This window comes from Haliotis rubra, unplaced genomic scaffold (genome assembly GCF_003918875.1).
Source record: "Haliotis rubra isolate DU_JTF1 unplaced genomic scaffold, ASM391887v1 Scf198, whole genome shotgun sequence".
NCBI lineage: Eukaryota > Metazoa > Mollusca > Gastropoda > Lepetellida > Haliotidae > Haliotis > Haliotis rubra.
In genome coordinates this window covers 813,376-833,379 of record NW_025765980.1, presented here as the reverse complement: position 1 = coordinate 833,379, position 20,004 = coordinate 813,376, and the positions used below count along the sequence as shown (strand labels likewise).

Genomic DNA, 20,004 nt, shown 5'->3' with positions numbered 1-20,004 from the left:
GAGTGCAGCGCAAGGGTTGCGGAGTGCAACGCCATCATAGAAACAACAGCCGGTGGCGCAATGGGAGAGAAAACCAGTGGGGACGAAAACGAGGCTTTGGGTGGACATCGATTTCCACTAAAATTGTGGTGGCATTGAAAAATTGCTGGAAGCTTCAATGAACAAAAGAGCTAGTGATTTGAAGAAACAGTCCAATAAAAGGATATTGGCAACAATTAGCTGAGGCTTTCGCGATAATTATCATTAATTATACAGTCCAACGAGCTACGGTAATGAATAAATGAAGTCGGGGACTAGGCGATACGTCCAGCAATAGTGTTCAAGCTGAGGAAGCGTCATTTGGCGGAGCAACAACTACACTTTGATTCAATTATCTTCAGTATTTCTATCTTTTTTTCAAAAGAAGAGTATTAGCAATGAGCAAGTGCACTGTGGTTTTGTAATCAGCGCATCGGATTAGCAGAGCGATCTAATTCATTAATTGTAGTAGTTTAACGCTCTCGAATTTCAGCTTATACCCCCTGTAGCTTTAGATGCATTGACAATCTGATCGTTAAAATATGCTTTTAATAAATGCCGAAGACATTTCCCCGACAAGTGGGCCAGGCATGTCATTAATGTCTCTATGTACCGGAAGTGTCTCTACAGGAGACGAGGGCATTTATCGGTTGCTGTGGCATAAATATCAAGGTCTTCTAAAGTCAGTTTGACACAAATAACAAGGCCTTTACTGAAACGTAAACACCAGTGTCTTCCTCGGGGACTAAAGACTTAGCAAGACATTTATTGGGCACCTAAATATAATCATCAATGCCTACCTCGGGCACTATAGTATAAATACCAAGGCATTTATCGGTTACTGTAGCATAAATATCAAGGTTATACTCGTGCGCTGCAACATGAATATCAAACTCTTCCTGTGAACCATGATAATGTCAATGTTACACACACGCGTACGCACGCACACACAATGGCGTTGACATGGCAATGATCTACAGAAATCATGGTTATCTCATGCCAATGTAGCGATGTCATGTGATCTCATGCCAATGTATCGATGTCATGTGATCTCACGCCAATGTATCGATGTCATGTGATCTCATGCCAATGTATCGATGTCATGTGATCTCATGCCAATGTATCGATGTCATGTGATCTCATGTCAGTGTATCGATGTCATGTGATCTCACGCCAATGTATCGATGTCATGTGATCTCATGCCAATGTATCGATGTCATGTGATCTCATGCCAATGTATCGATGTCATGTGATCTCATGCCAATGTATCGATGTCATGTGATCTCATGCCAATGTATCGATGTCATGTGATCCCATGCCAATGTATCGATGTCGTGTGATCTCATGCCAATGTATCGATGTCATGTGATCTCATGCCAATGTATCGATGCCATGTGATCTCATGCCAATGTATCGATGTCATGTGATCTCACGCCAATGTATCGATGTCATGTGATTTCATGCCAATGTATCGATATCATGTGATTTCATGCCAATGTATCGATGCCATGTGATCTCATGTCAATGTATCGATGTCATGTGATCGCATGCCAGTGTATCGATGCCATGTGATCTCATGCCAATGTATCGATGCCATGTGATCTCATGCCAATGTATCGATGTCATGTGATCTCATATCGATGTCATGTGATCTCATGCCAATGTATCGATGTCATGTGATTTCATGCCAATGTATCGATGCCATGTGTGACGCTCACCAACAATATCGATGTATGTATCGATGTCATGTGATCTCATGCCAATGTATCGATGATATGTGATAAATCATGCCAATGTATTGATGCCATGTGATCTCACGCCAATGTATCGATGTCATGTGATATCATGCCAATGTATCGATGTCATATGATCTCATGCCAATATATCGATGTCATGTGATCTCACGCCAATGTATCGATGTCATGTGATATCATGCCAATGTATCGATGGCATGTGATCTCATGTCAGTGTATCGATGTCATGTGATCTCACGCCAATGTATCGATGTCATGCGATCTCATGCCAATGTATCGATGTCATGTGATCTCATGCCAATGTCATGCCAATGTTATATATCGATGTATGTGATCTCATGCCAATGTATCGATGTCATGGTGATCTCATGCCAATGTTATCGATGTCATGTGATCCCATGCCAATGTTATATCGATGTCATGTGATCTCATGCCAATGTATCGATGTCATGTGATCTCATGCCAATGTTATATCGATGCCATGGTGATCTCATGCCAATGTATCGAGATCATGTGATCTCGCGCCAATGTTATCGATGTCATGGTGATTTCATGCCAATGCATCGATATCATGTGATTTCATGCCAATGTATCGAGATCTTATGATCTCATGCCAATGTTATATCGATGTCATGTGATCTCATGCCAATGTTATATAGATGTCATGGTGATCTCATGCCAATGTATCGATGATATGTGATAAATCATGCCAATGTATTGATGCCATGTGATCTCACGCCAATGTATCGATGTCATGTGATATCATGCCAATGTATCGATGTCATGTGATCTCATGCCAATATATCGATGTCATGTGATCTCACGCCAATGTATCGATGTCATGTGATATCATGCCAATGTATCGATGGCATGGTGATCTCATGCCAATATATATATGATCATGGTGATCTCATGCCAATGTATCGATGTCATGCGATCTCATGCCAATGTATCGATGCCATGTGATCTCATGCCAATATATCGATGTCATGCGATCTCACGCCAATGTATCGATGTCATGTGATCTCATGCCAGTGTATCGATGTCATGCGATCTCATGCCAATGTATCGATGTCATGCGATCTCATGCCAATATATCGATGCCATGTGATAAATCATGCCAATGTATTGATCTCATGGGGATCTTATACCAATGTTATATAAACTGCATGTGGTTGTTTGTTTTTGTGTTGCTGCTGTTGTTTTGCTGATATTTTTGTATTGTTGTTTTTGTTTGGGAGGGGGGGGTTGATTTGGGGGAAGGTGTGTGGGGTTGGGTCTTTTTTATCACATCACTCAACAGTATTGAAGCTATGTAGCGGCTGTCTGTAAGTAATTGCGTCTGGGCCAGACAGTGATCAATATCATGGGCATCGATCTACGAATGTTGCATCAAACAAGTCATCGAGCCTTACAACCCGATCCCGTTGTCGGAGCATGGGCTGCTGAAAGCAATTCTAACTCTTGTCATGTGATCTCATGCCAATGTTATGAAGGTGAGGTGAGATGAAATTGGGTTTTACGTCGTGCTTGAGAATATTTCGCTCATATGACGACGTGCATGCGTGTGTGTATGTGTATGTGCGGCTGCTTGTACTAGCCCAGACTTAAGCTGGTTTTATAGTGCTATAAATCTAAAACTAAACTCACTCACACACTACAGTCAACATTATATACATTGGTGGATCCAGCGGAGCTAATAGGGGGTTCAGGGGGTTCGACCCTCCTTTTGAAAATGACTTAAGACCACATTGAAGATGAACCACCACCACCCCCTTCAAAATTCCTGGATCCGCCCATGATATATATTCCGAGACGAAAACTCTCCAATTAATTCTATTGTTTGTTACATCTAGAGATTTGTGATCAACGCCGTTCTGAAGCGGATGTTGAAACTATGACAGGATCTGAGGAGGTTCATTTCTGGATGTTGAGATACATCATGTCCGTGACAGATGACCACAGCGGCACACAATAAACGTTCCAACAATAGCCGCAACTACCACTCGTGCAGTTGCTAACATATCTAATTAGTTGTTAATTGGCGATATACTCAGTTCAATTATATATTTTCCTAAATGCATCCGTTCGCCCGCTTCTACACCGGATATTTGGATTAATGGATGACGGGTTGTGTACACTTCCGGTCTAAACGTGAGAGTTGAGCAGGTGACCTGCCCGGGATGCGCGACCACGTGCTGAGAAGGATGGGGCCGTCTCTCGGGGAGACTGATAGTGAAGATTCCACTGTGGATTGTCTTGTCAGTGGAGTTGATAGAACATTATCGATAGGGGGGTTACCTATTTCCGTCGCAACTACATACACGGGGTGACGTTACCTATCAATCGATGTCACAGACGACGTCGTCAATTTGTCACGTCTTACGTGTCGCTTGCAGTCATATATCTTTATTGTGTCACACAGAATAGATTATTTACCCTTGCCAAATAATAAAAATTAATTATACTATATCTTATTATCGTGGGCCCAATTGACCGATGTCTTTCACATGAGGTAGACGCCCAGACACACCAACGACCATAACCAAAGAATCTAGGATTCGACAACCAACCGTGCATCCCTGTATAGCTAAGGGGCGTAACTCAGTATATGTTTCAAGATAAGATGAATGGCAAACAGTACAATTAGGCCAGTTGCCAGAGTGCATGTCAGCCTGATAAAGTATGTTTTGGAAATTCTCGTTTCATTTGATAAAAAATATTTCTGACAAACTTATCTACTTAAAAAAACTAATCAACTTAACAAACTAACTTACAATTAGCCAGACGTGGATTTTATAACTGCCACTCACGTTGAACATGCAGTGCACTACAGCCTATAATCACGACACAGTCTTCAGACATACCACATGTGTTAAGGGAATGTTATTGCCCACCGAAGCTATTCAACCGTTGAACTAACGCCAACGGGAACATTCAATATAACACTGTACTACTGTTCAAATTATACAATACAACAACACAATGACAAAGTAACCCGGATTGAGAGGAGAATGGAACAGGGCCCATGTATATTCAAGAACCAACTTAGCGTGACTGTAGATCTGTTCACAGCTGTCACCCCCCGGCTTACATGTTGGGGTGACCTGCTTTTCGTAAAGAAAACACCCTCCCTAGCAAACTTGGAAACGATATGCTGAGAGTCTTTGGGATGGCCATAGCGAGAAGATGTAATTACTGGATGTACGGGCTTCGGTGAGTAATTTTTAACTAAAAACCTCACTGATAATACAAAATGTACGACTATAGTCAAGCGCCATGTTTACAGCAACCCGTGTGTTCAATGGCTATTGACAAGGGTAACGGTTCAATAACTGATTTATTAGAACAGAGTTCAGTATGGGTGGCGCCTGTGTTTCCTGCTGTCTAATTCGTGTATTTTTGTACTGGTGTCGGCAAGACTTTCGCGTTGTAATTGTTCATACGTTAAATGCAAAAACCAACCTTTAATTAGGAGTTATTCGTTTGTTTATTGTTAAGCGACTGGCGATAAGTCTAGTTTGGGCGTGTCGCAAATTGAAAGAAAGCTTCCGAACCTAGTTTATGTATGGCTTTCGCCGCCATATTCACTATGGTTAAGTACTTAACTCCGTGCGGTTTAAACATGAGGAATTTGGGGTTGGATAACTTATTTAACAGGGGTTTTAACTTATATAACAGGGGATATACCTATAGTTCCTGACATGAGCGGTCAGTTTCGATCATGCTTTGCGTGGTTGGTAAGATATAATTGGACATATGTAAACATTTACATGACCCGTGAACACAAGCAGTGCTCCGTGGACAATGCGGGTTTATTTTAAAGGTCGGTATGATCAAATATTTTCAACAGAGTGTTGGAATGTATTCATCTTTTCTTGATCTGTACTGGAAAGGTCTTGGTCTGTACTGGAAAGATCTTGGTCTGTACTGGAAAGGTCTTTCCACTCGGGGCTTTGTGAGAAGTCAGTACCCGTATTAATTATGTTGAAATGTTAATCTCTACTTCGCATTTGTCAATTTGATCCCTTTACTATACTCGTGCCAATAATGGTTGTCCCCCTTTCAATTTCTTTTATTGGAGATCTGTGGGGTTGGGGTGGGCTGGGGGTGACAACCATTATTGGCATAAGTATATATCTGAGTGAGTGAGTGAGTGTTCGAAGATCTAGGAATCTGTCCATAAACGGACAAATGTAAGGGTCAATATTTCTATTAGGTTTTGGCCCAATATTCTGATACCAAAATGTTGTGTTTTATCAATACACGACATGATGTAAAATTTATAAAACTGATAGTTATAATTATTATTATCAAATAACGAAGCAGTCCTCCTTGTCAGATCAATTTACTCTTGAATATACATTGTCACTTGACTTAGGCCGTCTGTATCTATTTATGTGTTTCTCACCTTCAACCTCAAGCAGCAAGAGTGAGTGAGTTTAGTTTTATGCCGCTATTTAGCAATATTCCAGCAATATCACGGCGGGGGACACCAGAAATGGGCTTCGCACATTGTACCCATGTGGGGAATCGAACCCGGGTCTTCAGCGTGACAAGCAAACGCTTTAACCACTAGACTACCCCACCGCCCATCAAGCAGCAAGAGAGCGGGTTGGGAAAAATGCATTCATGATGTTTTTCCATAATTGTTCCTTATTTTATGATGTTTTTAAATATCGATTACTTGGTAATAGTATTGGTAATTATTGTTTAGATCGAGTTGCTTGTTCCGGAACCATGTTTATAAATGTAGATGAAGAAGTGTGCAAGAGAGAGAATGTATTTATCCATCCCCTGGCCTTAAATTTCCACGGCGGCGGGAAACATGAGACAAGAAACCATACATTTTTTTTCATTTTCACATCGTAATGAAAATTCCGGGCGAGCGGGAGATGAGAAACACAGAAAAAAGTAAGTACACATAAGTACAAATTAAATGCAAGGTGTGTCCAATTACAGCGTCTGTCTAATTCACGCCCATTTCTGGCGTCCCCCACCGTGATATTGCTGTAATATTGCTAAAAGCGGCTTAAAACTAAACTCACTCACCGTCTAATTTACAGGCAGTCCATAATCGCTGCTTGCGTGGCTAAAATGTTCACTGTCTTGGGAGAAAAAAGAGTTTTGTTCGCGTTCATACTTACATAAATATGGGATCCAATACCTTGCCTGTATCTATTGTATCATTGTGGATATTTATAGGGTAGGGGGTGGGTCAGGAGGGGTGGATTCCGTTCAACCTGTTTAGCAGTATTTGGTAGTCAAGGAATACTATTGCATAGTATGTTGGCGATTAACAACTTCGCCCTGAATGCCTAGGTTCAAATCGACTGAATCGTCTAGGTTGGGCAAGGGATGTCGCCGATGGGTATGATGGGCATCTATGGCGTTCTGGCAGCATGTCTTTGACAGTCAAAACACTTTTCATAATATCTACGTTGTTTTTGGAAGATTATCCCAAGATTACACCAAGTGTGTACTTTGTTTTGTACGTCAGTGTATGTCACATATGAGTACTTTTTTAGGATATCGTTATTTCGTATCATCTCAAAATATACTGACTGATCGAAATTCAAATATGAGTATCGCCGGGGGCAATCCCCTGGGCTTTGATTTCCGCAGCGGCGGGAAACATGAGACAAGAAAACATTCTATATTTTCACATCGGAATGAAAAGTCAGGGCGAGCGGGAGATGAAAAAAAGAAAAATAAGAGGACAAGCTAAATGCAAGTTGTGTACAATTACAGCGTCTGTGTACAATTACAGCGTCTGTCTAATTTACAGGGAGTCCATCCATGTTTATTGATATACCGTTACTGCATTAAGCGGCCTGAAAACGCAGGTACAAAATTTACCAGCTGAAAACGTTTGCCAAACTTATTTAAACTTCCTCTTCTGTTTTATATATGTGACCAGAGAGTTTGCACAATTCGTGTGTGTGCGTGTGCGTGTGCGCGCGCGTGTGTGTGTCTAGCCCAGTGGTTAGAGCGTTCGCTCGTCACGCAGAGGACACCAGTTCGATTTCCCACATGTGTGAAGCCCATTTCTCGTGTCCCTCGCCGTGACATTGCTGTAATATTGCTAAAAGCGGGGTAAAACCTCACTCACTCACTCACTCACCTACTGAGCTTTCAACCAGCATCAAGTCGTGATCTAACTGACATACTGTCCATACACACTCACTCACTCACTCACTCACTGAGCTTTTATTCCGCATCACGTCGTGATATAACTGACATACTGTCCATACACACTCACTCACTCACTCACTCACTCACTCACTGAGTTTTTATTCGGCTTCACGTCGTGATATAACTGAAAACCGTTGACAGCAGCGTTAAGAAGACCATACTCACTCACCTACTCAATGATTCATTCAACACTCTTCTTCTTTACAGGGTTGTGAAGACGACACTGCTGGTAATAGCAGCATTGCTGACATTGCTGTTCGTGTCTCGCCATCTGTTCTACTCTAAACCTCCAACATCAACTCCAGTCAGAGTCTTTCACGCGAAGGTCAAGGACAGACGTCATGACCCCATACCAACACAGATTCCAAAGCATTACAATACTCCACAATTCCTTAAATTATGGGCGGAAGAGAAAAAGCAAAATGACACGGAGGTGGGACTTAAAGAGAACCTACGTATTCAGCATGACATCCCTAGATTACGAAGGAACGACTCCAAACTTTTACAATACGCCGAGAACAAGCACAGTGACCTCAAACCTTTACAATACGCCGAGAACAAGCACAGTGAGCTCAAACCTTTACAATACGCCGAGAACAAGCACAGTGAGCTCAAACCTTTACAATACGCCGAGAAAAATCACGGTGAGCCCAAACTAATAGTGTGGCACATGATCCCTAGCTATCGTAAGCACAAACCTCCGAAAATAATATCATGTGGAAAATATCAGTGTGTTACCAGCAGCGATAAAGCCAGACTCGCAGCTGCAGACGCAGTCGTTGTGGATGCATTCCTTCTATCCAGGAACAGAGTCAAGGAAAAACCAGTCAGAACCAGCCACAACCAGGTATGGATCTTCTTCGCGAAGGAACCATGGGCGAACTATGCGTCCCGATTTCCGGGCGGTGACTGGGACACCGTCTTCAACTGGACCCTGACGTACCAGCGAAACTCGGACTTCGTAGCTTCGTATGGAGACCTGACGTTAAAAAGACCGAAGGACGTTGTGACGTATAACTGGACGGACGTCATGAAGAAGAAGACTCGATCTGTATTGTGGTTCGTGAGTAACTGTCACTCGGGAAGCCGACGGGAGAAGTATGTGGAGGAACTCCAGAAGTACATTGACGTTGACATTGTGGGAAAGTGTGGCAAGCCTAAATGTATGGAAGACAATGGACAAAACCAACTCAGTAGATGCTATGATCAGCATTGGTTTTACTTGTCCTTCGAAAGTTTATTTTGTCAAGATTATGTGACAGAAAAGCTATTTAAGACATTTTCTTACAATATTTTGCCTATTGTAAGAGGCAAAGCGAACTACGCTCAAATTTACCCAAAAGACCTGTTTCTCAACACAGCCGACTTCCGGTCACCACGTGACCTGGCTAAACATCTGAAATACCTGAAAAATAATCCTGCTATATATGTGGAGTACCTAAAGCGTCGAGCGAAATTCAGGGTGTGGGGGAGGGGGTCTGGGGGAGTGTACTATCTGCTCCAGGCTGCATGAGGTCGACCGATACCGGAAGTCCTATGCAAGTATAACAAACTGGTTTGATACTTGTGAGACTCCACAGAAACCATATCTGCATTAAATCATAGTCGATTATATACCTCCCGAGACGTAAGATGAGGGTATTTGGTAATTTGTGCATGCGTGATGGTGAGGTGTAGTGTGAGCGTTTGTGTGCATGTGTGTGCGTGTGTACGTTTGTATGTGGGATGGGCCAAGTTTAGATGTGGGCAGAACCAGAGCACATGGTCAAGAGAATATACTAGGTTGACGTATTGGATGTTTGAGCGTTGACACCTGGAATCAGACAACTGAACATTGAGCATAAGGCCGAACAAGACAACGAGTGTAGTAGACTACAGCTCTGGACACAAGACACTTCACACACACCTGTAGACATTAGACAAGATTAGACTTTAAAATATGACAACATACTCTAGACACTGAGAACCACACACTAGACATTAGGCCATACATCAGATACTAGATACCAATGGCAACATATCAGTCTGGACACGAGACTCCAGACATCACACACGAGATACCTGACTCTAGATACTAGACACGGTATACTAGACACTAGACTAGACACCAGACTATGACACTAGACTGGACACGAGACTCGACAGACTCTACAGACTCTACAGACGAAACACCTTATACTAAACACGAAACCGGATCAGTGAATTCTGAGCACAGGGCACAAGAAGACAAGACAATTGACATCAGCTCTGGACACAGACACATCATGCTAGACATTAGACTAGATACCCGACTCTAGACACAAGACACTAAACTCAAGACACTAGACACAACATAGTACACACGAGACCAGACACCAGATTCTCAACACCTCACACAAGCCAAGAGACTAGACTAAACACAAGACACAAGACAAAGATTTTAGGACACAACAAGACAAAGACTGTAGAGAGAGATGCTGGAGAGATGCAGGGTCATTTAGTCAGGTTAAACAATTGGAGTAAAAGTAGAAAAAGATATTTCTATACTTCCAATAAAATCTGTCTTTCAATATCATGTTTGTGTGCCCGTATTTATCTACGTATTGCTGTATAGTATGTTTCCAATGTTATATAAAGTTGTCAACAACAAAGTTGACAATAGATAAATGAATGGACTAAGGCCCTAACAGTTTCACCCTGGTCAGTGGATCAGTGGCCATTGCATTCTCAGCTCCATGACGGGTATACTCCCGTGCTGCCCGTGCTTTGTTGGCTTAAGAAGATTTGAATTTACATTCCCATTTCATCCTGCCGGGTACCCGTTCGCTGCGATGGAATAGAGACTAGACTTCGCTTGGTTTCTGATCTGGGCCTTATGCAATTTAAAAGCACTGATTGACAATTGATTGTTGTTGTCGAACTCAGCAATATTCCAGCTATATGGTGGCGGTCGGTAAATAATCGAGTCTGGATCAGACAATCCAGTGATCAACAGCATCAACATCGATCTACGCAATTGGGATATGATGGCATGTGTCAACCAAGTCATCGAGCCTGACCACCTGACCCTCTTACGACAAGCATGGGTTACTGAAGACCAAATCTCACCCCGATCTGGGGGCGGTGGGGTAGTCTAGTGGCTAAAGCGTTCGCTCGTCACGCCGAAAACCCGGGTTCGATTCTACACATGGGTACAATGTGTGAAGCACATTTCTGGTGTCCCTCGCCGTGATATTGCTGGAATATTGCTAAAAACGGCGTAAAACCAAAACTCACTTACTCACCCGGATCTTCACGGGTCCAATTTACGACTAACCGCAAGGGCCTGTGCCACAAGCAAAAAAGCAAATAATAAAAAATTGATTACTAATAGGTTTTCCTGAACATAGTACTGTATATGCTTGAGCTGCTCTATCGAGGATATTTGTCTGAAGCCTGAATTAGCCAGGCAATCTAATAAATGGATGACTTCACTTAGGCAAATTACCTTGAAACAATTTACATAATTACACAAATCGGCTGGGCTATTTATTCGACAATCTGCCTGAAACGAGCCGCTTTAATCTTAGATTAAACAATATCAGTTTAACAACGATAAAACGTAGACAGCTGCGAGGATCCAGTTAAGGTTTAAAGTCAAAGCATATGATGGTGCTCTCTTTATGAAACAAGATTGTAACGGCTTGTGACTCTCATTACTCTACAACACCGGCTACATTATAAATACTTTGAAGATACCATGCCAACACAAAGACCAGTGATAATCTTGTAATATGCACACACACAAAAAAAATTAAAATTGGAATTAAGACTGCGGCGTTTGTATTTTTGTACGCCACAATAATGTCCCCTGGGGATCTCTCGGGGATGTGGGGCAGAATAGGTCAAAGCGTTCGCTCGTCACGCCGAAGACCGGGTTCGATTCCCACATGGGTACAATGTGTGAAGCCCATTTCTGGTGCCACCCGCCGTGATATTGCTGGAATATTGCTAAAAGCGACTTAGAGCCATACTCACTCACTCAGTATGTATGTATTCAATTTAAACTTGGAATTAAGAGTGTTTCGTGAGATTATTATGGTGGCTGTATATTACCGAATCTGTACTCGATACTCAAGTGATTGATGTTAAGACAACGAGCTTGGCGTACTGTGTCAATCAACCGAGCCTGACAACCCGATGCAAGTCGCCTCTTACCATCAGCATACCCATTCAGATAAATAGGCGTACATGGATGCTTGGTACAGGGTAATGCCCTAAAGACTTTCAATTGTTAAACAATTTTAAACAAAATTATTATTTTTTTAAAATGCTGGGACACTTAAAAAGGCTTACCTATCACAATATCATACGCCATGATTTACATATAACCGCAATACTTCCTATCATCTTTCCATCTCAGTGAACTCAGATAATTAAGTAAGTAATGAAAGATGAATATTATATACATAAATCATAAGAAAATATCCCTGCTATCCTCATACAGACCTTGGCCATTTCCATTCTGCACAATAATAAGCTAATCATGGCATAAAACTCGAACCAACTTCGATGCTTATATCCAAGTAAATGATTCCGAAGCTTTAAACATTTCTCTGTCTCCCATCCCTGTCAATCAAGTGAAGATGAACATTCCAAATTGGCCATTGTTCCATAAGGGATGATGGTATCTATATTACAGTTGTTTTCAACAGTGATGTATTTATCACTACAGAGTGCACATACTGGAATGTTATTCAACTTTATTGACTTATTAGCTTAAAAGGTTTAACTCGTAAAAACTGTATCAAACAAAACTAAGAAAATTGGCAGTTGGGTTGCCCTAGTGGTTAATGCGTCAGTTCCTCCAACCGGGTTCGATTCCCTACATGGGTTTATGTCTTGTTATTACGGGGATAATGCTAGAGGTAAGACTCACTCACTCACTCACTCACTCACTCACTCACTCACCACCCACCCACTCACTCACTCACTCACTCACTCACTCACTCACCCACTCACTCACAGTCCAGTCCAGAGCTCATGGATTTCACCAAAGTGGTAAACGACTGTGATCTGCACCGCTTCAGGCTTTCCACCCTGAAATGTCAAGCTGAAAATGACATCACACAAATCTCTAGAATACAAATAATAAATAATGATAATGGCTCTTTATAAATATTTATAAAATATTTAGCCTTACCTTTTTTGTAATACGTCAAATGTTAAAAAAAAAAACATTTTAAATCCTCAATCGTATAAACAAGATTTCTAAACGTTTTTCACAATTTCACAAATTATTTAGACTTTTATCCCGCCTCATCTTCCCAAAACGGGAACATAATTTTCATATTGCGACAAAACAAAAAATACTTATAGTATGACCAGAAATTATTCAGAATTTTAGGAATATGTTTAATTGGATTTCTAGTATAAACAACCTTGACCAGCTATCAAGTGCGTGGTTTCATTCAAGAGAGACAACTCCGTTAATCCTTTTCATTAGTTTGTGAAGAGTTATCCCCCTTTGTTTACTTGCCAGCAGACGACATTTTCAGTGATCCTCAGTATGGATGATTTAGAGAAGAGGAAGTTGATTTTAGAGTATTATAACAAGGACATCAGATCAGCTAAAGTGATTTCAAGTAGAACAGGCATCCCTTTGTCCACTGTTTATCGTGTTTTGAAACATATTGCAAATGGATATGGCATTGAGCACCAGGGAGGCGCGGGTAGGCCCAGAAAATTGACTGTCGGTGACAGGAGGCGGCTTGGTATTCTTGTTTCTAAAAACAAACGAAGGAGTTTAGAAAACTTGAGGCTGGATATGATTGATAGAGGAACTGTGGCTGTCTGTCAGGAGACAATTAGAACTGAGCGGCATGCAATGGGTTGGCAGAAAAGTCGAGGAATTCCATCACCGATCATGAAACCTGAACAAAAGGAGCGAAGGTTGAACAGGTGCTTACAGCATAGAAATTTTAACTGGGACAATGTGATTTTCTCAGATGAAAGTTCTGTGTGTTTCCTAATACACTGAATTCTGGACCAAACAAACTGAAAAACCTTTGTATCAGCGCCCAAAGTAGGCCGAATTTTAACGTGTGGGGTGGCATATCTGTGTTAGGGGCAACGCCCCTCTGTGTATTGAAGGGAATATGAACAGTGAGCGGTACACAGATATTTTCGAGGGACTTTACTTCCATCTGCTCATGTGTTCTATGGAAATTGTTTGATTTTCCAGCAGGACAACGACCCAAAACATCGTTCAAAGCATTCACAGGCTTGGTTTCGGACCGAAATATGACATTATTAGATTTGCCAAGCTATAGCCCTGACCTAAATCCAATAGAAAATGTTTGGGGACTTATGAAGGAAAGTGTCAATAAGAAAAATCTGACAAATATTGCTGAAATAAAAGAAGAGGTGGCCCGATATTGGGACAGCATGGACCACGACTTTCTAACTTCTTTGATCAGTACTATGCCACTATGAAGCCTGCATTGCTGCCCATGGCGACTTGACAAAATACTAACTGTTCACCTGTCTTTGAATCTGGAGTTATGTTCTGCTAATATTCACATTTAATATGTGAGTTATGAGTGAAAAAAATATAAAAAATTACAATCTTAAATTCTCAATAATTTCTGTACTGTATTTCATGTGCTATTAAGAAACAAGTTCCTCAGTCTCACAGTTTTTAAAGTTTTTTTAAGAACAAAAACGCTTTGCGCTTGGATTTGCTCTTAAAACTTAAAATGATCTCAAATATCAAATTAAAAAAAAATTCTGTAATAAATGATAAGGAGTGGTATTGTATGAATAAGAAAAAAATCACTCGATATCAAATCTATCTACCCAAGAAAGAAGTTAAAAATACCTTCTGTACCTTAATTAACTCGCGTGGAGTCATACTGACATATCCGATATCAAAAGACTCTCTTATCAGATTCGGTATTGTGCCTAATGTCTTTATAAACGTATGTTTTTTTTATCCTTTTCTACGATTTCATAAAACAACCTGCCACCTGAAAATAATCTAAACAATTATCTCACGTCTTGTATTTACACGGGGGATCAATTCACAAATCGCCGATTATTGAAACGCCAGAGCGTTTTCTAAGCCCCGTTTTCCCCGAAGTCTACACACAACTGCCATGTTCTTCAGCACCTATATTCTCCTCTTGTCAGTAGTACCCCATTCTACCAATAGTAGCTGGAACATTCTACACATAATAGCTACCACAATCCACCCATAACATCTACCACAATCTAACCATAATAGCTACCACAATCCACCCATAACATCTACCACAATCTAACCATAATAGCTACCACAATCCACCCATAACATCTACCACAATCTAACCATAATAGCTACCACAATCCACCCATAACATCTACCACAATCTACCCATATCATACCATACCCATAGCTACCACAATCCACCCATAACATCTACCACATACCTAACCATATTAGCTACCACAATCCACCCATAACATCTACCACAATCTAACCATAATAGCTACCACAATCCACCCATAACATCTACCACAATCTACCCATAATACCTACCTACCACAATTCACCCATAACATCTACCACAATCTACCCATAATAGCTACCACAATCCACCCATAACATCTACCACAATCTAACCATAATAGCTACCACAATCCACCCATAACATCTACCACAATCTAACCATAATAGCTACCACAATCCACCCATAACATCTACCACAATCTAACCATAATAGCTACCACAATCCCCCATAATATACCTACAATCTACCCATAATAGCTACCACAATCCACCCATAACATCTACCACAATCTAACTGTAATAGCTACCATAATCCACCCATAACATCTACCACAATCTACCTGTAATGGCTACCACACATTCTATCTGTAACATCTACCACATTCTACATGTAACACCTACCACATTCCTACCTGTAACATCTACCACACACATGTAACACCTAACATTCTACCTGTAACAATCCACCACATTAACATGTAACACCTACCAATCTAACCATAATAACACCTACCACACATTCTACATGTAACATCTACCACATTCTACATGTAACACCTACCACATTCTACATGTAACACTACCACATTCTACCTGTAACATCTACCACATTCTAACCTGTACTACCTACCACATTCCACCTGTAACATCTACCACAATCTAACCATACACAGTCACCACAATCTACCCATGTAACATCTACCACATTCTAACATGTAACACCTACCACATTCTACATGTAACACCTACCACATCTTACATGTAACACCTACCACATTCTACCTGTAACACCCACACACATGTAACACTACATATCTTCTGTACCCATAACATCTACCACACTCTAACCATGTAACAGCTACCACAATCCACCCGTAACATCTACCACATTCTAACTGTAACACCTACCTTCTTACATTCTACCCTGTAACATCTACCACATTCTACATGTAACAGCTACCACAATCCACCCATAACATCTACCACAATCTACCCATATCAGCTACCACAGTCCACCCATAACATCTACCACAATCTAACCGTAATGCAACACCTACACAATCCACCCATAACATCTACCACAATCTAAGCCATAATGTAAGCTACCACAATCCACCCATAACATCTACCACATTCTACCCATAATAGCTACCACAATCCACCTGTAACACCTACCACAATCTAACATGTAACAGCTACCACAATCCACCTGTAAACATCTCACCACATTCTACATGTAACACCTACCACAATCGACCCATAACATTTACCACAATCTACCCATACTAGCTACGTCAATCTGCTATGCCACATTCTATCTGTAACACCTACCACATTCTACATGTAACACCTACCACATTCTACCTGTAACACCTACCACATTCTACATGTAACACCTACCACATTCTACCTGTAACACCTACCACATTCTACATGTAACACCTACCACATTCTACATGTAACACCTACCACATTCTACCTGTAACACCTACCACATTCTACATGTAACACCTACCACATTCTACCTGTAACACCTACCACATTCTACATGTAACACCTACCACATTCTACATGTACCCAACACCTACCACATTCTATCTGTAACACCTACCATTCTACATTCTACCTGTAACACCTACCACATTACTGTAACACCTACCACATTCTACATGTAACACCTACCACATTCTACATGTAACACCTACCACATTCTACCTGTAACACCTACCACATTCTACATGTAACACCTACCACATTCTACATGTAACACCTACCACATTCTACATGTAACACCTACCACATTCTACATGTAACACCTACCACATTCTACATGTAACACCTACCACATTCTACATGTAACACCTACCACATTCTCCCTATAACACCTACCACATTCTACATGTAACACCTACCACATTCTACATGTAACACCTACCACATTCTGACATAGCAACCTTCTTCATGGTGTGACACCGTCTAGAGTGCTGTATAATCCTTATCCCTGCGGCCCTCTAACCTCTGTGTGGTCATCCATCACTCCAACGGTAACGGTAGTGGGAAATGTTGGAAATCTGATCAATCTTCCCGAAACTGCCATTCCTTGCTGCAATCCGACCCACAGCACACTAGAACACCAGTCCATCTCCAACGTCTACAGTAGACCATTGAACACACATAAACAACTCTGTTTCTCCTAACCGCTATTTACTTTGACATGTGATAGGCAGTCCTGATGCCTGAATTACACAGTTAAGCCCAACGGCAACACCCGCTTCCTACGATAATCTGCCATTATGTTGTGTAAAACCTAAAGCTGTTCCTATAATACTTAACCGTCATTAGCATTTCAATAACTCTTCACAAAGGAAAAGAAATATATTTCCTCTTTCTATTAACATAACAACTAGCATTTACTCATATATAACAGTAAACTATCCCAAATTAAAGTGATACTTTAACGACAGCTTCCTATAATTTTTACCCTTTTAAAATCTAATGGCTCTTAACTTTCTAAACTGCGACAACTTCGACCCCGATCAGCTTTTTAAATTCCGGATAGAGCTTTCACTGCGAATGTGTGTGTTTGTGTAATGAATGGCATGTTTAATAAACAATTTCTATCGGCGAATTGTTTAGACGCCCTTCCAATTACCCTTTAAAGATGAAAACAATTTCATCTTAGACCAATTTCGACTGAATGCTCTGATTCTAGCACCTGGCCCTTCCAACTGACGAATGACAGCTTGGACCGAAACGAGATGTTCCGTCGGGAAGCTGAGCGAATCGGCAGTCGGGCACCAACCGCTTCATCTTTCCCGAATTCGTCATCATTTTCTTCAAGCCATCATCTGCACTAATCAATCTTCAGGCCTGCTTTCAAACAGTTTATGCCCCTGGGTAAACGAGCAAATTACAAATCTACCTCTGCCCTCGCTGCTAGAGAACCCACCTCAAAGGGCGAGCCTGACACGGGCGAATTAATGCTAGCTCTACGTGGGTTTTTATACATACACAGACAATATCTACTTTCAGTGTTAGGTTACAAATTCAATTATTTTAAACACGTGTTTCCAGAGCCATGGCTTATTTCTGAAGATGTTTCTGAAGATTAGATTATGGAAAAGTCGGAGTGGGTGTGGGTATACACGAGATAAAAAACGGACTCAGAAGTCACTTCATGATGAAGTCTCAGCCGAATTTCTGAAAAAGGAGACAGAAACGGCCGACCAATTCACCTGTTTTCTATGTATGTATCTACAAACCTACATCAAAAATATACTTATGAAGTAGATAAACAAATGTTAGAATTATGAGTTCGTTTCCACAAAATTACGTCACCGTTTGACACATCCGGGAATACTCCTGCTATAAATGACTAAGATTATGTTGAGATGCCCCCCATGGAGTCATTCAGTTATAAGAGCTAGGGGAGAGAAGTAATTGGCATCAAATTTCCCTGATTGACGCGTTAAAGGCAAATACTCATCAATTTACCTGCTCGGCCTCATTGAAGTGCGGATCTCGCTGGCACAGGATATACATTGCCAGGGGTGGGACCAACAGCTAAACCAAACATAATGGTGGCTTCGGTGTATGTTACAGGCGAACAGGTTACACAGAAGGCTGAACAGGTTATTCAGAAGACTGAACATGTTCTACAGAAGGATGAACAAGAATAGTGAACAGGTTATGCAGAATGCTTAAACGGTTATACGGAAGCGAACCGGTTTGAGAATAATGAACACGCTGTATTGAAAAGTGAACATGTGATGCAAACGCTAGAATTAACTGTACAGAAGGGTTCAACAGAAGAATGAACCTACAGAAGGGTGAACAGGGACAGTGACACCCTAAGTACCACGTCTGACCACCCTGCCTCAGTAACATGTTATACCACCCTGCCCCAGTACCATGTTAAACCACCCTACGTCAGTAACATGTTATACCACCCTGTCTCAGTAACATGTTATACCACCCTCTCTCAGTAACATGTTATACCACCCTACCTCAGTAACGTGTTATACCACCCTGTCTCAGTAACATTTTATACCACCCTGCCTCAGTAACGTGTTATACCACCCTGTCTCAGTAACATGTTATACCACCCTGCCTCAGTAACGTGTTATACCACCCTGTCTCAGTAACATGTTATACCACCCTGCCTCAGTAACGTGTTATACCACCCTGCCTCAGTAACGTGTTATACCACCCTGTCTCAGTAACATGTTATACCACCCTGCCTCAGTAACGTGTTATACCACCCTGTCTCAGTAACATGTTATACCACCCTGCCTCAGTAACGTGTTATACCACCCTGTCTCAGTAACATGTTATACAACCCTACCCCAGTAACGTGTTATACCACCCTATCTCAGTAACATGTTATACCACCCTGCCTCAGTAACATGTTATACCACCCTTCCTCAGTAACGTGTTATACCACCCTACCTCAGTAACATGTTATACCACCCTGTCTCAGTAACATTTTACGCTATAATATGTTGAACCTTCCTATCTCAGTAACATGTT

General features: G+C 41.3%; 1 protein-coding gene across 1 annotated transcript; it reads left to right on the top strand.

The window, feature by feature from the left end:
* Positions 1 to 4,653: 4,653 nt before the first annotated feature.
* LOC124275079 (alpha-(1,3)-fucosyltransferase C-like) lies at positions 4,654 to 10,516 on the top strand. Its single transcript, XM_046710558.1, has 2 exons — positions 4,654 to 4,988; positions 8,175 to 10,516. Exons 1-2 carry the CDS (start codon positions 4,927 to 4,929, stop codon positions 9,478 to 9,480), a joined length of 1,368 nt encoding a protein of 455 aa, XP_046566514.1. The 5' UTR covers positions 4,654 to 4,926; the 3' UTR covers positions 9,481 to 10,516.
* Positions 10,517 to 20,004: the final 9,488 nt, after the last annotated feature.